The sequence below is a fragment of the Neolamprologus brichardi genome, chromosome 14, assembly GCF_056152115.1.
Source record: "Neolamprologus brichardi isolate AB-2024 chromosome 14, ASM5615211v1, whole genome shotgun sequence".
Lineage (NCBI taxonomy): Eukaryota > Metazoa > Chordata > Actinopteri > Cichliformes > Cichlidae > Neolamprologus > Neolamprologus brichardi.
In genome coordinates, this window is record NC_142117.1 from 389,512 (window position 1) to 415,587 (window position 26,076).

The 26,076-nt window shown below is 42.3% G+C and overlaps 2 protein-coding genes across 3 annotated transcripts; both read right to left on the reverse strand.

The window, feature by feature from the left end:
• Positions 1-1,131: 1,131 nt before the first annotated feature.
• Positions 1,132-9,363, reverse strand: palmda (palmdelphin a). The gene is made up of 8 exons (XM_087851446.1): positions 9,319-9,363; positions 8,429-8,509; positions 7,914-8,035; positions 5,109-5,223; positions 4,996-5,020; positions 4,826-4,909; positions 3,713-3,873; positions 1,132-2,411 (listed from the first exon to the last, which is right to left on the reverse strand). The coding sequence occupies exons 1-8, from the start codon at positions 9,361-9,363 to the stop codon at positions 1,542-1,544; spliced, it is 1,503 nt and encodes a 500-aa protein (XP_087707572.1). The 3' UTR covers positions 1,132-1,541.
• A 6,747-nt stretch (positions 9,364-16,110) lies between these two features.
• LOC102780003 (phospholipid phosphatase-related protein type 5-like) lies at positions 16,111-24,826 on the reverse strand. 2 transcript variants are annotated; one of them, XM_087851448.1, is made up of 6 exons: positions 24,623-24,826; positions 23,497-23,629; positions 22,984-23,234; positions 22,723-22,899; positions 19,546-19,671; positions 16,111-16,795 (listed from the first exon to the last, which is right to left on the reverse strand). In XM_087851448.1, exons 1-6 carry the CDS (start codon positions 24,824-24,826, stop codon positions 16,766-16,768), a joined length of 921 nt encoding a protein of 306 aa, XP_087707574.1. In that variant the 3' UTR covers positions 16,111-16,765. The 2 variants fall into 2 exon arrangements, with proteins under 2 accessions (XP_087707574.1, XP_087707573.1); XM_087851447.1 differs by lacking the exon at positions 16,111-16,795 and having other exon boundaries at positions 19,507-19,671.
• Between the last annotated feature and the right edge of the window lie 1,250 nt (positions 24,827-26,076).

The following is a 26,076-nucleotide window of genomic DNA, read 5'->3' on the forward strand; positions in this document are numbered from 1 at the left end:
CTCCGTTATTACCAGCAGAGGGAGCCAGAGTGCGCTCCACTGGTCAAACCTAATATTGTGTCTGTTGCTATGGGAACATGTGCTTGGTCTGTAATATTGTTTAATTTGGACCTGAGGACTATAAGAAGATCATTAATGTCTGTGAAGGTTCTCAGTCATCCAGGTCACCGTAGTCAAAGGAGCTTGCAAAGCGTCTGGACTTCAAGTTGCTTGAAGACGTTCAGGCGCCCACTCACATCCTGGACCATCTGACCTCAGGAATTCGCATGATAAGGTGGGGCCAGGTTTCACAATGAGCTCACCCGAAACTCTGGCTGATTGTGACCCACACCCAGTTTCACACCTTGGCTCAGGCGATTAGAGGATCATCAGGGGTCCTTTTGTCCCTCTGTGGGGGGAAACTCCCACTAGGTTTAAATCTGGGACTGTCCACCATTTGACCTTAGAACTGAAGAAGCTTCTCGGATGAAGGTGAAACGTCTTCAAGTAACTTAAAGAAGTCCAGACGCTTTTCTTTGCAAGATCATTAATGTTACCTTCATGTGTGTCTGTGGGTGTCTGTGTAAACCATTGTTTTGAATTAATTCTGATTTTAGATTGTGGTCATGGTAACTACCCATTAAATGTTAGCTTACATCCATTACTTCAATATCAGCCTCATGATTTATTGGTTGAAAATGGACAAAAAGCCTTTTAAATTCAAAGTTCTGACTCTTAAAATTGTGCTGTGCATTGTCAACATATGGAAAATATCGTATAAAGATCATGTGATCTCTCCTCAGATCAAGAGCTGCGTCTTGGAAATGCATAATTTTGGTTAATTTATTACTGTCATAACAAAAACACGCATGAACCTACAAAGTTCTTCAGGCTAACGTGCTGACGATCAGAGCTGGGCTTATTTGAGTGCTCTGAAGCAGTAAAAGTGAAGCATCTCACAGTCATCATCATGCTGGTGTTGCTCTGCTGTTCTCTGTCACAACCAGCAGCTCTGCAGTGGAACAATGAAATAAACAGTACAGTTTTGAGTTGCTATTCTGAGAGGCTAAAGCTAGCTGCCTGGGCTTTGAATACTGGGAGCTAGGAGCAGACATGCTAAAGCACTGCTAGCACATGTGCAGTCACTTTAATCCTGTTCACAGTGATTTACTTTGGTTTGTCTTCTTTCTCCATGCATTCCAGCTTCAGATGACAGATTTGTGGGTTAATCTTACACTTTACATGAATCTGTAGCATATATATGCTGGGGCAACATACTGAACTCCTGCTCTCTGATGCATTCATTCATTCATTGTTAGTGCTTAGGCATGGAAAACAGTGCTTGTGTGGTTGTGTGTGATTTGGTGAAGCAGAGTAGAAACAGTCCACTTACAGCGACACACAGCAGTATGGGATATACGTTATAAAGACCAAACTAAACAGTGTCACATGTTTATTAGCTGGAGATGATTTCACGTCTTCCCTTCACAAAAGCCGTCGGTCACTAAGCGCTCGAGGAGCATCGGTCATTTCAGGCAGCACCACGTGAAGAAGGCTTCCAGTCAGCAGACACTGCAGCACGGTTGTTGCTTTTTCCGGATCTTTCTGACGCCTGGTCCCACCACTCTCTGTCCGTCTCCCTGCACGTGTGCAGCAGCTCCATTGCTTGAGCTCGGCTTTGGAACGTGGCTCTTCTTCTCCTTCATGTTGCTGTCATCATAGTCTTCATCGTCCTCAACAATGACCAGTTCAGCCTTGAGGGAACCTTCAAACTCCTGCCGGCTCTCGTCCAACGCTGACTGAAAACCCATGAATATGGCCGTGATTGGCTCAGCAGGGTCGTCCCCAGTAAGGGGTGCTCTACTCCCAGTTTGTCTGTTTGACTGGTGCAACAATGGGTGATGTTCTTCCTCACTGATATAATCAACAGCAGGAATATAACAGGGAGTGTAGCTGAACCGTGTGTGTGTTAGCATTTCCTGGTCATGTGTCCTGAGAGCCACGCAGCGCCTGGATGGTTCAGTAATCCTGCTGCTGCTTCGGGTCATGCCGCCGGGCTGGTGGCGTGCAGACCCGCCTTCCTGAAGACGGTGACAATTTCTCACTGGATATGAACTACGGTGACAATCTCGCTGGTTGCCATAGTGATCCAGTGTCACACAACTTCCCGTCCGATTGCTTTGCTGGCTCCTGCCTTCATTTTTGATAAGACGGCTGTCCTGGTCACAGCAGTGATGCGCAGTGATGGAGCTAAAGTCTTTGTCTGCTTTGTGTCTTTGCAGGACATCATAGTGTCCTGGCTGCTTCCTGAGGTCATGCTCCTCCCTGTTCCAGTTCTGGTGCTTAGCTTGACAATGCATTGTAGCATTTCTCAGTAAATGTCCCACCTCATTGGCCGATAGCTCAGAAACACCATTCTGGCCACGTGATGCCTAGAAGTACAAAAAACCAGGACTCAGAAACTGAAAGCAAACACAACAGAAGCTAACGTGATGTATTCTGTTTGTGTCACTTCATGAGCTACTTGAACAGGAACAGCTAAAATGCTTGTACAGAAATCTATATTAGCTTGAGATGTTCATACCAGTGTTTCCCACACACAGGCTTTATTCGTGTGGGTGCCTGTTTTGCAGCTAAGTGAGGCCACAGTTCAGGACTGTGGATTTGGAGTTGCTACTATGTGATACAGAAGGATTATTGCTCCTTTATTTATTGCAATAGTTTTTGAGATTTATTAAAATAAAGATTTAAACAAAAACCAACTAAGAACCATGCAGATGGTTCCACCAGTAACAGACAGTCGGCTGCATCCTTCATTACTGTAGTTTTCTCTCTCTGGAAATAGAGAAACGATATGGTACATGCCTTCATTTATATTCATCATATACAACAAACCTTTGTTTGCCTTTGGCACACACTAAAACATTAATCCAGTGTAACATTAGCCCCACCCAGTCCACTGCTCTGTGCCAGTCGCAGCTACTGGGACTTTGCCTACGTCCACACGTACCCGGGTATTTTTGAAAACGCAGATTTTTCTATGCATTTGCACCTTTCGTCCACACGTAAACAACGTTTTCAGTCACTGAAAACTGAGATTTTTAAAAACTCCGGCCAGGGTGGATATTTTTGAAAACTCCGTTTACGTGTGGATGAGAAAAACGCAGAAAACGTAGCGTCAAAGGTGTGCGCCTTTTTGACGTCACACTGTGCGCCACGTTATTGTTTCGGTGAAATGAATTTCTACAATACTGTTACTGTTAATTGTCTCTGCAGTGTTTAAATGCTTACATATACACACACAGTTACTGTCCCTCCACACATACGACTCGGTTCTGCTTCTATGCCCCATCTTTTTTACTATTTCCCACCGAGGCTTCTAGACTTCTGATTGGCCAACATTTCTGCAGGTTAGGAATATAGCGCCACCTGTTGCTTTGGCATGTTCCTAGCAGCATTTTCTTTCGTTTCTGCCTTTACGTGTGGACGGGATTATTTTTTAAAACGAAAACGGAAAATCTCCGTTTTCAAAAATACCCGTGTACGTGTGGACGTAGCCTTTGGTGAAAATGCTGGTGTCATTATTACCAGTTGTGGAGTATTAGGGTCACTAATCAAAAGTTACAGGGAGCTAATATTCTCATACAAATCTGTTTCAAAGCCAAAATGGAATAAAACAAAGCATGCACCTCCACTGCTTAAAGTGAAGTTTGGCTCAGAATAATAAAAATACCTGTTGAGAGCTGAGTGCACAAACACACTTCTGGACATCATCATGAACCCTGAGCCCGGTGCTTTGGTGAAAGTCTTTCAGAAGAACATCTGGCGTAGAAAGTACTGAGCTCTCCCCAGTCAGAGTGTTTTTAGCCACATTGATCTGCATGTTAAACAGAGCTGGGACACAGAGAGCAGATAAAGTTGATCCTGATTATCACGACATCAGTCCAGGTGCACAGCACAATGTCCTGTACATTAGTTAATGCAACTCTCCACAGTTCTCAATGGGTATAAAAATAAAGCAGAGGGAAAATTAAAAGTTTGCTTTGAGCTCTGAGATATATCTGATATAACACAACAGTGTGTGTAGAACCCAGAAACATAGATGTGTGGTCAAAGATGAAAGAACCTGGACTAATGAGGTGAAAAAGTTACATCTATGTGACTTTCTGATGTCATTTTTAAAGATCTGTGGAAAATGATGAATCACGTTTTTGTGCAGAAACTAGGATTGAGTCATAGACATCCTCAGCGTTCTGATACCTGTGCAAAGTCCACAGGCAGATCCTCAAAAACTAGAGCGCACTGGAACGCACAATCAAAGCAGACATGAAACACTACACACATGCAAAGGCTCATTTAAAAATCCAGCTGTGACTCATAATCTGTGTGTTTGTAAAGAACTGAGGACAGATTTTCCTGTTTGAGTGAATGCAGCCAAACAATGGAGCCAATTACTGTTAAAGAGACAGACAGTGTGTGGACAGCATGTCCTTGGTGTTACTGCTGCAGCCAGGAGCACAGAAGTGTTTTCCACTGAGTCATTGGTTCTGTCAGTTAGCTAAACGAATGTGGGTTTATTAGCCACAACCAACCAGGTGACGTCACATCCTGTGCTGACAGAAGAAAAACGTCTTTTGAAAGCACTTATTCCTTAAACTCATCTTTACTGTTAGAGTCAGGGCTCCATGATGCAAACTGGCTCTTCTGTGTAGTGTTTCCACTTTCATTTTGAGCTCCAGTCTTTGAGGATCTAGCTAACACAGCACTATACATCCAGTTCTAGATTTGCAAACTCTTGTGTGTTTCAGTGCTATTGTGTATAACAGTTTTAAATGAATGAATGATCTCTGCCGTGGTGTGTTTGGCTCACACTGTTCACTGGCTGGTGAGCAGGAGGATTCAGGGATTGCTGTGGTTAAGTGTAATGGTTCTGCAAGAACAAAAACAGAACTGTTAGCTTGGGTTCATCTTTCGTCGCAACACCAGAGATGCTGCAAATGATGTCACATGACTTACCAGGAACAAAGCTGTTGTGGGCTTCCTAGAAGACACGCACAACTCAGTAAGTGTAACAGGTACTGAAGGGAGCACAACACCACACCTGTGTATGAATGTGTGTTTGTATTTACCTTGATAATGTCCTCCGGACTTTTCTCCACTGCCTTGAGTCTACTGAGGATAAAACTCTCATTAACGCTGATCATAGACTCTTCTCTTTCCAGAGAATCCACCTCCATCTCAATCCTAAGGAGACAGAGGGGTCAGAGCAGGGTAGCAACAGGGCGGGACATCACATGAGAAACAGTAACCTCTGGGCCTGAAAATGGCCAATGTGAAAGTGCCAAAAACTGCAGTTGCACTGGCTATATGAGGCTGGCAACCTCATAGACTCTTGTTAAAATACCCAACTTTACAGCACTAAACAGCATGTTTAATTTTTGATTTGTTTTGTTTTGTTTCAAGGGAACCACAGCAACCTCCCTGAACAGGGTCCAGTAACCATCACAGTAGCAGATATCCAAGAAAAGGTCCCCAGTATGAAGAGTTGGACAGCACCAGGCCCCGGCATGGTTCATGATGATTGTCGTTGATGATTTTCACTGCCTGTCTGAGGCCTGTTGGCTGAAAACCTGCCAGAGTTCTGACGGGCCAATGACTGTAGAGCACACTGATGCAGTCTGTTCCTGTATGAAGGCTGAGGGAGGGGAACCAGCAGGTGATGGAGAAGGTCATGATGCTTTCCAGGAAGGCGTAGTAAAAAGTCATCATGATGGGTGTGCTGACTCCAAAGGAGTTGAGTTTCCTAAGGAGGTGTAGCTGTTGGTGGCACCTCCTGAGAATCTCCTCTGTGTTGGCAGAGAATTTCAGGAGGTTGTCAAAGATGGTTCTCAGGTATTTGTACTCCTCAACTACCTCCACTGGCTTCCCGTGGATGGTGGTGACTGAAGCAGCCAGATCCCTCTGCCTACTGGAGAAGGTCACCACCTTTGCTCACGTTCAGTTCAGGTTTGGAGCTGTCACACCACTCTACAAACTCCTGCAGAGCGGCCCGTGGTGCTGTGAGGTCCTGACAGCAGTGACAGGAGAACTGTGTCGTCAGCATATTTCACCAGGTGACAGTTGGGCTGTGTGGATCTGCAGTCAGCAGTGTAGTTGATGAAGAGCAGGGGGGAGAGCACACAGCCCTGGGGGGAGCCAGTGGAGGTGGAACGGAGACCGGAAAGAGAGTTGTTCACCCGTCCTGTTGGTCAAAAAGTCCAATAGCCACAGGCAGTGTTGGTCAAGTTACTTGAAAAAAGTAATCAGTAACTAATTACTGATTACTTCCTGAAAAAAGTAATCCTGTTACTTTACTGATTACCTATTTTCAAAAGTATTTACTTACTTAGTTACTTAGTTACAACCTGAATAGGTGATAAAGCGCACTCGGTGCTTGTTTGGAAGTTTAGGGGTTTTTTCGCTGTAAAAAGAAGTTTTCTTCCCACGCACAACGGACACTAATGTTTTTGTCACTTTTTATGGAATCAAACTCAAAGTAAGGTCAGTACTTCCACGCTTTAAACGCTGCACGCTCATACTCTCTCTGCACTCGATATATGATCCATTGTTGATCTGCACACAGCTGTTGTCACGAACGTCGCACTCGCTTACGTCACTGTCATGAGACATTCTCGCAAAAAAATCACGGTTTTAGTAACGCAGTAACGCAGCGTTCCTACGGGAAAGTAACGGTAATCTAATTACCGTTTTTGCAATAGTAATCCCTTACTTTACTCATTACTCGAAAAAAGTAATCAGATTACAGTAACACGTTACTGCCCATCTCTGTCCACAGGATTAGCTGATCATCCAGGTGAAAGTTTAGTGGGCAGGATGTGAGGCTACAGAGTGTTGAACACTGATGAGAAACCAGCAAACAGAAGTCTGGTGGAGGAGTCAGGGAGCTCCAGATGTTTGTGGATGGAGTCCAAGATGAAGATTGTTGCATCATCGACACCTCTGCGTGCACGGTAAGCAAACTGGAGCGGGTCCATCAGTGGGTCAGTTGCTCTTGATGTGCTGTTTTATGATCTTCTCCATGGCCTTCATCACCAGGGAGGTGAGGGCCACAGGACGAAGATCATTCAGAGACTTTGGGTTGTTTCTTTTGGGGACGGTGTGACTGTCAATTGAGTGTTGAAATAGAGTCCGAACACACTTCCTAGTTGCCCTGTCTCAGCACTCAACTGCTGATGTTGTCAGGGCCGGGAGAGCTCCTGGTCCTCCTGAGGGCTCTCACCATGTCCTCAGTCCTGAAGGAGAGTGCAGAGCTGCCAGGTCTGAGGGAGGATCTGGACTCCTCAAGCTGGGATGGGTGTGGCTCAGGTGGTAGAGCAGATCAGCTACTGATTGGAAGGTTCGATCCTTGGCCTCCCCAATCTGCATGCCAAATATCCTTGGGCAAGATACTAACTTCAAGTTGCTCTCCGATGCGTTCATCGGAGTGTGAATGTAGATTAGTTTGCACTTGTGTTTAGAAGTGCTTGTATGAGTGGGTGAATGAGGCATGTTGTATAGAGCCCTTTGAGTGCTCTGGGAGAATCAGTCCATTTACCATGTTCAGTCTCCTAACAGCAATTCAAACTGTAATCCTTGTGTTTAAGGATTTACCTCGTTAAAAACTATATTCTGCATCAATCTTTTTTGTGTGCTGACATCAGAGCTAGCAAACCCACATCTCTCACAAACTTACAAAGCACACAGTCCACCGTTCTCTGACCTGAGATGATCAGTGTTGATGTCTCAAATGGAACAAGCTGCATTATACTTACTTACATTTGAATTAAATTTCCTTCACCTTTAGATGTCAGACACACCAAAAGGCTGTGGCCTGCGAGGCCAAACAATGCCCATGCGTGATGATATGTGCTTCTTTGTTTGAGCTGATGTTGTACCTGTGGATGCTGAGCTGCAGGGCTCTGGTGTGCTCCCGGTCAGACAGAAAGCTCTGCTGCTGTGTGCAGTCTGCTCCATTATGGGAGTCTCGCAGCAGCCACTGCTCTCTCAGAGCCTTTTTCTGTGCAGAAGAACAGAATGATCGTTAGTGTGGGTTGGGACTGGACGTAAAAATACAGGTGTGCAAACAGGTAGGACTATCCTGTCTTTCTCTCCTAACCCCAACCAGTCGTGGCCATCTGCTGCGACATTCCTGTTAAAAGGGAGTTTTTCCTCCCCACTGTTGCCAAAGTGCTGCTCATAGGGGTCATATGATTGTTGGGTTTTTCTCTGTTGTATTATTGTAGGGTCTACCTTACAGTATAAAGCACCGACTGTTGTTGTGATTTGGCGCTGTATCAGTAAAACTGCATTGAAATGAACTTCTGCAGTTCATGCTGATAATACACAGCCAATGAAATGATTTGCTCTGCACTTTATCTGCTGTTATAGCCGATCATTTATTCAAACCAACCTTCAGATGTTGCAGTTTGAATTTCTCTTGATCGAGTTTCACTTTCTTCTTTTTAATGTCCTCTTGAATTCGATGCTTCTGCTGTTTCATCAAAAGCAAAAGCTTAAATGAGTGAATATATGAAACATTTACAATCGACAATGGATTGTCAGAATAAGTCAAATATCTATTGCCATTGCGAGTTGGCCCAGAAGGGCAGGTTGCTCTTCTGTCACTGAGACAAAATCACACCCATCACAGACTTTTGACCTTTTGACTTGACTGAACACGGACTATTAAGCCGGCAAGACGGACATATCTGAGCTCAGATAGGATTCTGGTTACTATTATTATTGCTGTTGTTGTATCTTTGTTTCATTCCTGTCTATGAAATGCTGTTTAATTGTTGCTATACAATTCAATACAATTCAAAGCAACTTTCCCTGTGGCTCCACTCATTCCTCTGCACACAACTCACCATGACCCTCCTGCGAATCGAGCTATTGGCCCATTCTCTCCATCTTACTCTAACCTCCCTGCCCTGTCCTGTACTTGGCTACAAAAGCAAACTCATCCTCAGAAAAGTTTAAACTGTTTCATTTAAGTTTTAAATGTTCCAAAGTTAAGTTAAAGGACAGAAAAAGGTCATAAACAAATGACAAAAGAACTAATTTACATTTTTTAGAGTCAAAAGCCACAAAGATTTAATTTGTTACTTATTTAAATAATAATAATTATTTGTAAGTTACATGTTTTATTTTAGAGTACAGTAAAAATCTAAGACACGTCTCAGTAACATCTGCATCATGCTCTAAAACCTCAGAATGAAAGTGTGAATAGTTGTCAAATAGATAAGCAGATATCTTTAGACGTGTAGCAAAGTGTCTGTGGATGCTCAGAGTGGACATTACAGTGATGGCCTGCAGCCTCTCCTTGAGCAGGTCACTCTCCTCCATACTGCTTCAGGATCAACACTGAGTCTGGAGACGAGAAGAAAGAACCTGTCAGACGCCTTTATTTCACAGTATCACTTATAAACATGACCACCAGCAACATTAAACCACATCTACAAACTCAAACTGATGCTTCAATATAAGAGAATAAGCGTCACTCTGAAGTGTGAGTCATGCACAGCTGCCTGAGCAGAAGTAAAAATATGAAGACTGAAACGAGCAGCATGAAGCAGCTGTTTCACCCTGAGTACACTGTGACATCACTATTCCAGTATCTGTTCCTCTGACAGCACACTGCCACCTGCCAGTTTGTTCACTCTTTACGACACAGTCATCTGCTTAAACCAGCCATTTGTAACTTTTGTCTCACTCTAATTAAAGAAAGAGAGGCTTTATCTACATCAGGTAACCTGTCACTGAAGCACTAATCTGCTCATGAGCCTGATAATCTGTGTAAACCATCTGCTCGCCAACACAGGCAGGGCTGCTGTGTGGTTTAGACTATTAACTGAAACGTCTGAACTGTTTATTTATATTGATTGATTGATTGATTGGTAATTTATTTCAACATGTGAACAATATACAAGTACATTTAGAAAAGAAAATAAGAGAGAAAAAAGTACTATACAAATTACATACAAAAAAACGTTCTGATTAATTTACATATTGAAAGGGAGTGGGAAGAAGTAAACACTTAATCCCACCCCTTGCCATAAATTATCAGTTAATATTTAGTCAGCTTCCTTACTTACATTATAGATAATGTTAGAAATCACACAGAGAACACATCGTTTTCCTTGAGTAATGCCCTGGATCCACACCACACTTCTGTTCTGGGCTCTTTTCTCAGATTAGTTTTTGTGTTATCGAGATAAGAAATAGATGCTGAAATGTTTATGCCTTTAAACAAGAATCACACTGTTCATGGGTGCAGAGCTCTGTTACTGATTTATCAGTACACATGTAAATACATCATGAACCGGGTAATCCCACACACACTGTTGCCAAACTATTCGTCTGCCTTCACAACCATGTGAACTGAGTGACCTCCCATTCTGAATCCACAGGGTTTGATATCGTCCAGCTCTGCAGGTATAACAGCTGAAACTCTTCTTTCCACAAAGGTCTTAATGGGGATTTCTGACCATTATTCAGAATCTGTGAGGTCAGGCACTGATGCTGGCTCAGTCTCAGCTCCATCTCCGTGTGTTCTGTTGGGTTCATGTCAGGAACCCGTTCAGACCAAACTTGCTCGTCCATGTCGTTCCCAAATTGTTCCCACAAAGTTGGAAATGTGACATTGCCCAAAATGTCTCGGTACGCTGAAGCATCAGGAGTTCCTCTCACCTGCCCCACACCACAAGCCCACTTCCACTTGGCACAATGCAGCCAGACTAGTACCACTACAAGAACAGATTTCAGGTCGTGGTGGAGGCTGAGTACCAGGACAGATTCAAATGTATGATCTGAGTTACAGATGATTACGGGCTGTTCCCTGAAATCCTTTTGTCGCCTCCTGGAGCTGCCCTACTCGCACAGATGTTCCTGTACACTATGCCGGCCACGTGGTTACGGCGTTCCATGTACGCCCTGCTGCTAGCATCTTGCACCCTGCTGTTAAGTGCTGGATTGTCTCAATCTCAACCTGAGATTGATTCAAGACTTGTTATTATTGGGCACCAGCACATCAAAATGCTCCCTAACTGCTGATGTTGTTTGAGATTCTCCACGCAAGCTTCATGTGCTTAAAATCTCCGTGCAAGCTCGTGATCATCCTCAGAATCAGCTCAGATCCAGTTCATGCAAAACTCATTCCCGTGTGTTTGTGACAGCTTGGATCCCATAACGAGACAGTGATGTCATTTCAAGGAAACGGGCCCTTGTTTATCTTTTATCACGTGATAAAAGATAAGACCAATAAGCAGCCTCGACGTGGGCTTCATCTGGACACGCCCCTCAATCAACACAGGCCTCAGGGCTTTAACATTACCGCTTCACCTGCCTGCCCACCCTCCGGTGCCTTGACCCCGCCCCCAACTTCCCACCGTGCAGACTCTCACCCTTCCTGGATGTCACCTTCATATACCAAGTAAGCCTGCGAGACTCAACTTTGCTAATGTGAATGGATAAATTGGACCTTTCCTGTGTGTGTGTGTTGATTGTGACTGCAATGACAAAGCTTGCTAGCATGTCTTCACCCTGTGGTCTAAATATGTTCACTTTAGAGCTAACATGATGTCAGGAAAGAAAACAAAAACCCACCAATGGTGCGGCTTCAAAAAGTCCAGAAACCAATGTTACCTTAAAATAATCACCTGCTTCCTGAGAGTCATAAAGGAAATGAAGCTGCATGAAGTGTGAGTGCAAACTGAAGGCTACAGTCTGCTGTGAGCCTGCAGGGACGATCAGTCAGGATGAGCTTAGAGAATTAAGGAGCTATCGCTGCCTCTCCCGTTTGGTGCTGTTTCTGTCGTAGAATAAAGGTCAGCTCAATTTAGCACATTAACTATTTATAAAACATTTCATATTTTTATATCTGCTTCTCTACATGACTCCAAAACAAACGCTGCTACCAGCAGAGGATAACAGCCTTTGTCAAACGCTTTCAAACAGTTTCTAAGCTGCAGGCTGACAGCTTGGATTATTTGGAGGATAAAAGACGAAGGCCGACTTTACACGGGAACGTTTGAGTCTTTGTAACAGGACGTTTTCTTAAACAACAACAAACCTCAGAATATTTCAACTTCACGTTAATTATTGAAAGACGAGCATATATCTGTTCACCTACCCAGAGGATGGTGTTTTCTCGTGGCTGCCGCGCACGACTCCTCAGACAGCCCACAGGTACAGGTGGGCGGGGCTTTGTGATGCTGATTGACAGCTGTCAACCCAGCAGCCAATAGCAATGAGAAGTGTTGCCACTCGTCCACCATGACTATGTTTGACTGTAAAACCATGAGATGCTGTGTAAACAGAGGGTATTTATACAGGCTTACATCAGCACTTAGTGAAACTCTTTCTTTCCTTCGTCTGCAATTAGCCACTTATTGTTCCTAAGAATGGGAATAATTTAATGACAATACACAGAGTCAATCGTTCCCTCCAGTGAAATTATTTTGTGGTTGCTCAAATTTAAAAAAATAATTTACAATTTTTGAAAAAGGTTTTGAAAGCAACAGCTTGACGCTGTCCAATAAGAAGTCTGTGTACACGATGGGAGACATGCATGATGATTCATGTCCTCGATCTGCTCAACTCCTTTATTTTGCTGATGTTGAGCTCAAGCCCACTCAGGTCCGTGTATTTATATATTAGAATAACAGGTGATTTATATCTTAAAGATCCTACAATAATGATAACACACTCTACAAAGGCTGTCCAACATATGATGATGGTGTGACCATGGAAGGGGAAATGGGGGCACAGTCATCCTGAGAGGCAGTTTAAATCATAATATATACGTCTGTAAGGATGCAGCACGACCCAGACGCTTATCAGCACTTTCCTTCTGTGTCATTTCACTTTCTCACTTGTGCATTTTGCAGCTCTGCTGCCAGCTTCGGTCAGAACTCCTCTTTCCTCCCCGGCTCTACTGAAAGGATTAGATGACGCTTGCTGGCTTCCCCTGACACCACACCCTGACCCTGCTGCTCCACCCTGCACCACCAACCCCTCCACAATGTAAACAAATGATCTTTGAACCTGACAAAAACTAAATTTACGATTTCTGGAAATCGGTAAAAGAGGATGAAGTAACTCTGTCCATTGATGGAGTTTTGATTGACAGAGTTACTGAACTCCGTTTTTGGGGGTAGTATTGGAGGATAATTAAAATGGAAATCTCATATTGAACATGTTAGAAAAAAGATGGTTAAAAATATATATTCTGGGTAATGTCAGAGACTAGATTATAAGGCAATGCGTATTTTATATTTCTCACTAATTTCCCCCGTATCTCAGTTATTGTGCTGTGTGTGGGGGAATATGCGACTTATATAAATCCTCTATACTTGTTACAGAAGAAAGTGGTACGAATGGTTCATAATGTTAAATATAGAGAACAAACAAATAATCTGTTTATAAAATCGAAATTGTTGAAATTTGAAGACTTAGTGAAATCACAGACATTATTATTCATGTTCAAGGCAAGAAATAACACATTAAGTTACAAAGTTTGTTTGTATTGTGTTCAGGAAGTGGGGACAGCAGAAGGAAGTTTGACTTTAAGCATCAGTTTGACCTCACAAAGGCAAATGTGTCCGACAGTTAAGGGTATAAGAATCTCTTCACGATAATCTCAAGAGCTGTACAAACATGCACCGTTTAAAATGTGTTACATACTTAACAGGATAAATCAATATGAAGAACATGAAAGTAATTTGGGCTAAATGTGGAAGGAGAACATTTCATTGCCATTTAATGCTCCATATTGTGATTATACTGATTTGTTAGTTTTGCATTGTTACATAAAGATACATGTTAGAGGGTTTGTTGGGTTGTTGGCGCCTCTTGTAAGAATAATTAGATTTCAGATGGGGGGCAGGTGCTAACAAGAATTTATTCTTCTTCCTGCTCCTTTTCACCCACAGGTGCAGTGTTATATTAGTGGGAAGGAGGATTAGTATGTAGGAAAATGAAACATTGTTGAACCATGTGTGAAATAAGTGAAATGAAATATAATTGCCATTCACTCGCTGGGCCCACGTCCTCATTTGAGGTCTGACAGCGTTTTAATAGGTAAAGGTGATGCTTGGACATGAACTGAGCTGCAGTTTGGGGAAGGCTTTGAGGGGGACTGCCGACGGCTCCGGGCCTGGCAGATCCTCATGGACTGAATAGAAGTGAAGCAGTTAAAGAATTAAGAACAAGGAGGGAGGGGCAAGCAAACGAGAACGAACAGCTTGCAGAACTGGGGGAACATATATAGATGAGAACCGGGAGGAGTTGCAGCTGTCCCACTGCCAGCTCAACATATCAACGATATGATAGGACCCCGTTCAGTGTTTTAACCCGGTGAGGTGCGTTTGCCTACCCTGCAGCGGCACCGCTGGCCACACCCTGCCACATACACCCTGCCACATACACCCTGCCTGTTGTCTAAGTAAGTGCAACAAACATGGAAGGATGCTAAAGTTTGTCCCATCCCAGTTATTTGTAAAACTGCTGCTGTTATCTAAACTGCTGGTGATCATCTCTGGGTTTCAGCATCGATATCTGACATTTGTAAACTTTTTGAGGCAGGTGTCAGACTCACATACAAGCTATCATTTTCCCTCATGCAGAGTCTAAGAACATTTCACCATAATAGCTTTTGCTGCTTACAGGGTAAAAACAGGACTTTACAAACGCCACTCCAGGACTCGAACTGATCAGAAGGTCTCAGGATCAGGCAGAAATCCTGAACCAACTCAGAAGGACGTGTGATCACCACCTTCTGGTAATATGAACTAAAGGGGACACATACAGACACAGAAGCTGCTGAGATGTTGCTGTGAGAAGAAAATCACACGTCACAGGCTTGTTTTCGAGTTACTAAAGCCTCTACAGGTCCTCTGTAGTTACTTCAGTGTGCAGCAGATGGGAGTCTGCTATCATCTAAGCAATCAACAGATATCAGAAAATACCTTTAGAAGATGATAAATTGGGTGGATACACATAAATCTGCTTTCCTGTTATCTTTGTTTCACTGAGTAGATCGGCTCAAACTTAGATAAAGGAAAAGTAGTCAGATTACTGACAGCTGTAGCTCAGGAGGTAGAGCAGGTCACCTACTGATCAGAAGGTTGGTGGTTCAATCCCTGGGTCCTCCAGTCTGCATGCCAAGTATCCTTGGGTAAGATATTAACCCCAAGTTGCTCTCTGATGCATCCATCGGAGTGTGAGTGTGTGCGAATGTAGTTAGTGCAGAGAAAGTGCTTGTGAGAATGGGTGTGATTGGGTGAATGCGGCGTGTTGTATAGAGCGCTTTGGGTTAGAAAACATAAGAATCAGTCCATTTACCATCTGTGTACATTATCATCACCGGTAACTGAAACATGTGAAAGCAACATGCATATTTATTCTCTTTATTATATAGTTTTGGTACAAATAACATTTACAAGTAACATTACATTTGCAGTATTACAACATGGATATATAATTAAATCAAACATATACATTTGTTATATATTTTGTTTTGTACACCCGCAGTAGATGTGCTCGGTGTGAGGTCTCGCAGCAAGCTATCAAATACGGCGCATTTCTCGGCTTTTAAAAAAACGCTATGCGTCGCCAGGTGTTTCATCAGATTTGAGGTGTTACCTCCTTTGACAGTATCACAGTATCAGCTTAAAGCACTTGTTGCAGCTGCTGAGTTTGCATCTTTTGCTGTGAAGTACAGCCAGACTTTTGACCTCCTCTTCGCCTTGGGCATTTTTAATCTGCTCTAAAAGAACGTACGTACCTGGACCCGCTTACTATCCTTGGAAAGGTAAAATGATTGGCTAGAATCCAGAGTGTATCACAGCTCAGGGAAATAAAGCACCGAAATGTGCGCTGCTTTTCGGTCCGGTTACTACCGTTTATGTCAGAACCGGTGCCATCATGGCACCGGATACCGGTACCCATCCCTAGTAATTATTAACCTCTGTCTCTCTTCCACAGCATGTCTTTATCCTGTCTTCCTTCTCTCACCCCAACCAATCACAGCAGATGGCCCCGCCCCTCCCTGAGCCTGGTTCTGCTGGAGGTTTCTTCCTGTTAAAAGGGAGTTTTTCCTTCCCACTGATGCCAAGTGCTTGGTGAAGGGGGTCATGTGATTGTTGGGATTTCTCTCTATTATTGTGGCAACTGTTGTGATTTGGTGCTATATAAATAAAATGGAAAACTGAAATGAACTGAATTCAGATTTCCAAAGACTCCTACATAACACAGACAATATCGTGGAAACCATGACAACCAATGATCCTGTCTTAGTTATCATTTATCCCTTTATCCCTCTTTATAACCTCATATATCAGATATCATGCAATCTTACTGACTTATATTTGACATTAACACATGCTACACGTATTCACATTAAATTTACATTGAATACACATATCAAATACCTTTACCCATATAGAAAACAAATCATATATTAGTTAAAATGGCTGCTACAATACCCACAGTGACATTTCTGAAGTTGGCAGTACATTTACAGTAAACATTTAAACTGTGCGTGCCACATTTGACCCTGGGAGAACAACACTACAGTGCAAAATAAAAGTGGCAATGATAGATTAATTCTTAAATGACAGAAAATGTTGCTGATGTAAATGAGACGCAAATGAGACTGATGTAAAAAACAAAGGTCCATGAACTACACAGAATTGGTGACGTCAATCTCCCCCTTGATGTGGTTGGGTGAGGGGGTGGTCCTTCATAGTCATGTGACTTCTGTGATGGACCCTGGGCTCTACAGAAACAGTAAAGAAAAGCAACAATTCAGTCAGGGCTGCTATAGCCACGAGAACATTGTGTTTTGATACACAGGTGGGTTGTAAAGTCAACAACTGTGAGCAATTGGATAGCAGCTGATCTTGACTTTGTGCCCTGCCTATACTAATATTACTAATAATAGTAATAATACATTTTATTTAAAAGCACCTTTCAAGACACCCAAAGACACTTAACAATAAAATAAAACACATAGTAGAACAATGACGAAACAAAGAACAGTACAAAACAAGATCAAATAGACAATAAGTTCACAGTGAATACATGCAGACTTGAACAGATTTAAACTTGGAGATAGAAGAAGAAGATCGAGGTGAGCGGGCAGAAGCGGTAGCACTTAACAGGTCAGAGAGGTAACGAGGAGCAAGGTTATGAGGGGCCTTGAAGGTGAGCAGCTTGTACACTATTCTTCACAGGGAGCCAGTGAAGTTCCTGGAGAGCAGGGGTGATGTGCTGGTAGGAGGGGTTCTGGTGATGATGCGGGCAGCGGAGTTTTGAACCAGTTGAAGCTCGGATGAATTTTGGGGGAAAACTACATAAGAGATGTTACAGTAGTCAAGGCGGGAGATAATGAGACTATGAACAAGAATGGATGCAGACTGGGTGGAAAGAGAAGGTGATGGAAATAGGCATATCACTGATGTGAGATTTAAAGGATAGTGAACTGTCTAGGATGACACCAAGGCTCTTAACCTGAGGTGAAGGGAAAACTGTTAGTGAGAGTGAAATGGTTCGCCTTCAGTAGGTTGGATTTCATGCCAGTAAGGAGGATTTCAGTTTTATCCTCATTGAGCTTAAGCTGAACCAGGATTTTAATTGGGATAAGCATTCTGTAAGAGACGAAGGTGGGAGGGAGGAATCAGGTCTGCAGGAGAGATATAACTGAGTGTCATCAGCAAAACAGTGAGAGTGAAGATCAAACTTATGGAAAATGGTACCAAGAGGGAGGATGTATGTTATGAAGAGAAGATGGCCTAAGACTGAACCGTGGGGTACATCAGAGGTGACTGGGTATAGAGTGGAACGAGTAACTTTAAGTAGAGCAGTTTCTGTACTGTGACATGAGCCAGGTTGAAACCTCTCGTAGATGTTAATGAGGTGTGAATGAAGCTGAGCTCTGACTATTTTTTCAAGTATTTTAGAGATGAAGGGTAGATTAGAAATGGGATGGAGGTTGTTAAAGTTGTTAGGATCCAAGGAAGGTTTTTTCAGTATAGGAGTGACTGAAGCAATCTTGAATAAGGAGGGAACGATACCGGTGGTGAGTGAAGAGTGAATGAAAGCAGAGATGAGTGCGAGTAAGGAAGAGAGGCAGGATTTCACAAGCCCTGTAGGTATGGGGTCAAGATGACATGATGGCTTTGATTTACATATAAACTCAGAAATATCAGATATATGACGAAGATGAAAAGTGGAAAACGGCTCAAAATAGAGAAAAGGTTCTGGAGAGGGCGTAGACACAACATTTGATCTGAGTTAATGTTATTGATTTCGTAGTGAAGAACAGAATCGAGGAGTTACAGGTTTCAGAAGAATAGAAGTGTGGCATCAGAGGGTTTAAGAAGTTTGTCAAGAAGTGAAAACAGAATCCTGTTGTTACCCTCTGAGAACTGATAATACCAGAGTGGAAGCTTTGTTAGGCCTGGTTGATGGAGTCTTTATGCTGGAGTACATGGCATGTATAGATTTCTTCATCAACAGTTAAACCAGATTCCTTATATCTATGCTCTAGCTGCAGAGCTTTGGCCTTCAATGCTCAGAGGTCAAAGGTAAACCAGGGAGCAGAACAAGCAAAGGAAACAGTGAGTTTTTACAGAAGCCAGAGAATCAAGGACATTGACTAAACAATTATTAAAATATAACACCAAATCATCAGGAGTAGAATAGAAGTCTGGAATCTGAATATTATCCAAACTGGCAGTGAGAATGTGCATATCAATGCTCTTGATGTTGTGGAGTGAGATGAGATGGGTTGGCTTGGTTAAAGAGCAGCAGAGAGTGAGGTTAAATGAAAGGAGGAAGTGGTCAGTTATGGGGAGCAGAAAGATTAGAGGGAGTAAGACCAGAACAGCAGATCAAGTCCAAGGTGTGTCCTTTGGAGTGGTGTTTTTATTAAAGATTTTACGGACTTTTTATCTTCCAATATTAAACTGGAGAAAGTCTTAATGATTGGGGATTTCAACCTCCACGTGGATGATCTTAGCTGTAGCATGGCCTCTGACTTTCTATCCATTACAGACTCTTTTAGTTTTATTCAGCATGTCTCTGGGCCCACCCATGTTAAAGGCCACACCTTGGACCTTGTGTTTTCTCTTGGCTTAGACATAACTGATGTCTGTGTTAAAGACGTACAGGTGAGTGACCATTCCTGTGTTACTTTTAGTCTTAGCTTCCCTCTGTACCCACCACCTTCTAATCTCATGTTCTATAAGCGGTTCATAAATCAGGACGTTGCTTTGAAGTTTTCTAATATGTTGGACCCTCATGTTGATAACCAAGCTTGCTAGCATTAGCTGATGACTTTGTACTCCACCTTCCAAATATGGTCACTTCTGGCTCTAAAAAGCAACATGACGCCCAAAAAACCAATGTTAAGGTTCAAATATAGGAGTATCGAAGGTAACAGGTAATGCCACTGTTGCTATCTATCCTTGTTTTCAACCACTAGCCCTAACAGCATGGTATAAACTGCAGTCCTTTATACCTTACCTTATCACTGGTCTCCATATTGTGATTGACTTCAGGGGAAACCTCATCGGTATTAGCCGTGCCTGAGTCTGAGGGACTCTGGGGAATCACAGGTCTCTTTTTGAAATACTGAACCACAAAAACAACCTAGGAAGAAAAGTTGGATACATCTGATCATTCAAAATTATTCCTTTCACACGGATCAACCATTTGGATGGCAAGTACTTCACTGTTACTGCAGGGAAATGGAGCTATTTTTGTTTACATTGTTTCTGTGACCCAGATCTTTGTCCCCACTAAGACTGTTGTTCACCAAGTGGAAAAAATTAATTCATGTTCATCCATGCAAGCACAGCTTGTGTGTGTGAGAGTGTCCTGCAGCAGTTTAGTCCATTAGATCAGTTTTCTATTAAGGAAAGAGTCTAAATATGTTTGACCAAGTTACACAATGATGTGCAGAAGTAAGGTGCTGAACTTACTCTCGGAAAGAGGAATTATTTTGAAAGGCTGCTTGAAAATGTGCTTTAAATTGTACAGTTTTTTCTGACTTTGAATAAATGACTAAAATTTCAGTCAAACCTGCCCTCCATCCAGCACCTGTACCTCTGAAGAACCAGGAAACAGGCAGGGATAATCATCACAGACCCCTCACACCCTGGACACAGACTCTTTGACCTGCTGCCCTCTGGCAGACGGTACAGAAGCCTGCAGACTGGGACCAACCAACACAGGAACAGCTTCTTTCCCCTCGCCATCTCCCTCCTAAACAGTTGACCTGTCACACTGCTCCCACTCCTAGACTGCAACTGCACCTTATGTACATTCTGTGGTATTCATTTCATTTCTGTAATCCTGTATTTGATGTATATAAGATTTAGATTGGTTGTTTACGGTTGGTTTATACGCCTTTGTGTACGTACGTGTGCATATAATATATATATTAAAAAAAATATATATATATATATATATATATATTTATATATATATATATATTTATATATATATATATATATATATTTATATATATATATATATATTAGGGGTGCAACGATACTCGTATCGATATTGAACCGTTCGATACAGTACTTTCGGTTCGGTACGCATATGTATTGAACAATACAACATTTTTAATTTATTTTATCAACTTTCCTTCTGACGATGCTGTCTGTGTTGAGCGCTCAGTGGATCTGCGCTCGACAGTGCAGCCTAGGCGGAGTAGTCGAACACAGATTCACTGAGGGCAGGGCAAGCTAGCGAGACAGAAGTTAAGCTCGTTGCAACATGGCAAATTGAACCTCCCCCACCCTCATTCAGATCTGGCATTTGGAACTATTTTGGTTTTCATCTGATGTATGACCCTGAAGGTAAGCGCGTCATGGACTAAAGTAAAACAGTATGTTGGATGTGCCAGCAATGTTCAATTACATGAGTGGGAACTAGTGTGTTAGCGCAGTTAGCTCGTTAACGTGTTGGTCCAGCCCCGTGCACAGGGCAATCCGCGGTAGCTCGTTAAAGGAGATTTGCCGTGTTGTGGCGTTAACCTCATTTCAGATTAACGCTGACAGCACTAGTGGGAACACAACGAATATGACTGCACATTTATGCCGACATCATCCTAGTGCAAAGACAAGTGGAAGCGGACAAAAACAACAAGCAGGCATGCTACAAACTTTAGCCGAGTCATTTAGACAGCCGTTAGCACATGATTCTCCTTATGGGGACCTGATATGTTTAATATGCTGCTGAGAATATAGCCCAGAAGAAGCGTATAGTATAGCTTTTATTTTGGAAAGAGACATTTCTCTGTAATAAACTCTCTTTTCCAAAGATGAGTGATTCCTCAATCAGATACAGGGCTCGCAAAATCGCAAGCCCGATGTCCCGGGCTAGCGATTTTTCCAGTCGGGCTGCCCTGCCCGTCGGCCTATCGTAGGAAGGAAAAATATATGTCAATGCTTTTGCATTCTTTCGGAAATGTAGCTGGGTAATTATGTCATTGGCATCGGCCACTGTCAATATGTGACATATTGAAATCGTGTTTGAATTTGCGCTTGTTTTTTGCTTTCACTTTGCAATCGCGTGAACTGTGTATAGAGAGCGACAGCACTGATTGGTGAGTGATGATATTTTGCGCACCAATTCCTCTGACATCATCTTATCAATCGTTAGCTTACTATGCAAACATGACAAGTGAAATCTCCCGCAGCTTAAACATGTGAGAGGTTGATCGCGCAGAGAATCGCTGAGCGTTATGTGAGTGCGTGTGTAAAAGCAGCAGGATATATATTTTAGTTCTGCTGAGCCAAATAAGACAGGTCAGGGTAAAGAAGTGACAGCCAAAGAAAAGCTTACCACAAAACGGAAAAGTTATGACAAATCAGACTATAAGGCAAAAAGAAAGTGCAGCTTTATGGTTTCATGGACAAACGAATTTCTGTGGCTGCAATATGACGAGCTAAATAACCAGGGCTGCACATAAGTGGTCCGCAGGTGCGCATTCGCTGTCAAAATAAAAAACGCGCACAAGATAAGAAGTTGCAACGCGTGTTTGCATACATAAGATTTTCTGGAGGAGGACAGACATTTGTTTAGAACTCTTAAAGATGTCGAAGAAGCTCCTTTAAGCAATTACTGTGATGTTCCTCCACCTCCAAAGAAATGTCAGGAGTCCGAACCACAAAAGAAGCACGTATTCTCGGAAAAGTGGTTGCAGGAGGTGAGCTGGCTTTAAACAAATGATGAACGCAAAGAGATGTGGTGCAGAATGTGCCGTGGAAATTTAATAAATGACAAATTAATAAAAAGGCATGAACATTTTTTGTATCGAAAAAATATCGAACCGTGACACCAAAGTATCGAACCGAACCGAACCGTGAATTTTTTGTATCGTTGCACCCCTAATATATATATATATATATATATATATATATATATATATATAAAATATATATATATATATATATAAAATATATATATATATATATATAAATAAGTGCTCGATCTTCAAACATTACATGTTCAGCAGACCTAACACCTCCGCAGAGTACTGAAGGTTTTCTATGAGTTTACAAATAAGCAGACATTTAACTTCAGGTTTGAGCTAGCATAAAATGCTGTGTTTATTGGCATATCTGTTTTTCATAATGACCCACTAATGACGTCTACACTGATATAAGTCTAATAATAACAGGAACTGACCAGAAAGACAGCAACAGCAGCACCAATGGCTTGTCCTGCTATAACATCACTCCAGTGGTTACGATATTCAGCTACTCTGTTGATGCCTGTTAGCAAAGCCAGACTGACCAATGAGAGGCTGACAAAGGGCCCAGCCAGACGCCCCACTGCAGATCCAACACAGGACATGATGTACATCTGAAAAGGAAGATTGTTTCTGACACTTTAACCAAATATTACTTTATTGACATTGTTGGATTATTTAAAGACAGATCGACTCACTGCCAAGTAAACAGCTAAGTAGACACTGAGTGCAGCCTCTTTGCAGGGAAATGTCTTCCTGGCTCTGATGATGTCATCAGGGTCACCAGTACAGCCATCTGACTGGCTCACAAAGAACGCTGTATCCTGGCAGCCGAGAGCAGTGTAATTGGGCTGGCACACAGACAGGAAGTAGGGAGCCAGACTTCCTGTGACCATCTGACCAGCACTAACAAAAATGTCTGTTGTAAACAAACCAAAGACAAAGACACCTACAGAAAGACACACAGGTGATATTTGTATACAGCTTAAACCAACATAACTATTGCATAACTCACAGAGGCTACGTTATAGACGGTTCGTTTAAAATGGCCATTTCAAACATGGCTGATCCTAAAACGTTAGAAGAGACTCCATCATTGTGTGTAGCTCTACAGTAGCCCAGAACATTATTAAAGGACATTTTAAAAATGTCACAGACACGACAACTGGGTTAATCAATGGTGGGAATAATTTGGGCTGGTCTTACATTACCAAGGAAACGCACAGTCCTGCGCACCATGGGGTTAACATAGCAGCAGTCTCCCACGACAACAACCTTCTCCTGCTCATAAAAGTGGTTTGAGTTGTAGTAAAAGAGGAAGATGACTACTTCCACCCCTGAAATCTGAAAAAAGAAGAAACAGATTGAAAAACAAAATAAATTAAATAAGAATAAATTGGAGAAAATGTTAGCTGTAGTATACAGTACTGAAACGTTTGCAGTAATGATGGCGTTGTCATATTCCAGTAATTTGCTGCAATATGATGTGAGCATAGAGTAGCTTTGATTTTAAAAGTTACTATTAAATCTAATTTTTATTTGTTCACATGTTTTTATGTGATCTGTTATTGCAATAAAACCCATATCATGTGTCAGTATTAAAATATTGAAGGTTCATCCTCTGCTATTTTAGCCACACGCTAATTTTGACCCATTGAAGAGAAAACATCAGCAGAGCTAATGCAGAGGTGGGCGGGGCCTACCAAACAGCCACAAACAGCAGAAAAGACAAACACAGCCACCATGATGTTACCCTCCAGTTTGTGAAATTACATTATGATTGCACGTTTCATCTTCACCATTTTAAAATTATATGCGATGGGCGTGACTGCAACTCCGTTAACGTCGGCTAACAACCCGTCAGTCACACAATCACTGGATAATCATCCTCTCTGACACTTAAAATAACCACAATTTACAAAACTGACCATAAGCTCATCAGCAAAGTGTTTACAGAGGGTGAATATTAGAGCCTGAGCCTGAGCAGGTATGGGAAAGACAATTTGCTGATGTTCAGACTCAGTTTCCCCATGAATATCAGTGTGGTGTGGAAGGAGGACAGAGCTTCCAGATAAAGGATACAGGTGGAACAACACCAACACATGGAGAAAGTTTGCACATATCTACTCGAACAGCATGCCTGCCTCACCCTGCCTTGAAGGTGGGGGCTCAGAGATATTGATGACTTTGAGAAGGTGTTGCAGCACTGCTGAAATCACTTGCAGAGACCTGCTGCAATAGTTCAATACTTATTTTACCTGCTGTGAAATGCACAATAATGTATGTATACTAACAGTCCTTTAACATGCATAGCTTTCTGTAGCTCTACTGACTTACCAGTACAACAGGTAGTCCGCTCACCACAGAGTACAGTATGATAGGCGGCATGCGGCTGTTCTGCTCAGGTCCAGGATCAGGTTTGGTCAAAGTGGGATCCCTGCAAATGAAGCCCTGCTCTGCTGGACTGAAAGTGTCAGTGAACTCACAGTAGTAAACCAGCATGACTGTAGCAGCGAGTATCACCACCTGGAAGTACAGCATGATGGCGTCAGCATCGAACAAGGCTGCAGACGGTTACCACATTAGTCCAGGTGAACAGGAAAATCCAGCTTTTTGAGGTCTTTACTGCTGATGCAATGAAGACAACGTAGCCATTCAAATTTCAGTCACCATGTTTTTCCAAATCCAGTTTCAAGATTTCTGTTTTTGTCACTATAATTGGAAATCCAGCCGTCACGGTTTATAACAATAACTGTCGAGCAATACAGAGGTTAGGCACAGAAATCTAAATGCAGACAGTGGTGATGATTCCACTGGTGACCAGGCTGTCGGAGGAAAGCGACGGTGACTCTGTGAGTGGGAAACCTCGTCCTTCCACTCCTGTGACTTTACTGAATCAGTGAGTGGACCGGCGAGTTCATTCTGTTTCAGTGAACAATCTCTAAAGAGTCACAGTCTGCTGAACACAAACTCAGCAGGTCGAGTGAATAGGAGAGAGCGTTGAGAGCTTTCAGTACACGTCACAGGTTAGGTCAATAGACTGTAAATAAAAGATGGATGTAATCACGTGTCATCTGACATTTTAAAGTTTCTTTTTTTTTTTTTTTTTATTATTTATTTTATTTTATTTTCAGTTGTTACAGACAGGACAGACATGAGTGAGGGATAGGAAAGGGAGAAAGAAAGAGGAAGGAAAAGCATTTTAAAGTTTCTAAATGTGATTTTTTTTGTTGTGAGAGCCAAAGAACCAAACAAAAGAAGAGCGTTTTTAAAAATTGTTAACATTTCAATTCATTTCTGTAACACCTCCAGGCAATCTTTACTCCTATTTGGAGAAAGATCAAATAAATCTAAGCTTTGTTTAATCATATTACCTCACCACAAAGAGCTACATGGTTGTTCAAATGTATGCCTGACATGTCGACTTAAAAAACTGTTTCAAAAAGCTACTGAACATAATGGGAAGCCCGTCTGATAACCCAGCCATGGGGAGCCACAGGCCAGTGGAGTCCCAGTCCTACGCCCAGATAAATGGGGAGGTTCCTGGTACTCAGGTTGTTGCACTCTACTTATCGTATTATTTATTGTAGTTTCTTATTACTTGTCATTTTTGTTTGTTAAAAACAAAACAAAAACACCCTCTCCCTCTTCTTCATTATTTTTGTTTCTTTTCACTCCGGGACCGTGTGCACATAATTTTGTTCCACCTCATGTTAACATGTGATGCGAATGACATAAAGCTCCTTGAATCCCTGTGTATGACCCACAAACAGGATACCCTTTATATGCTG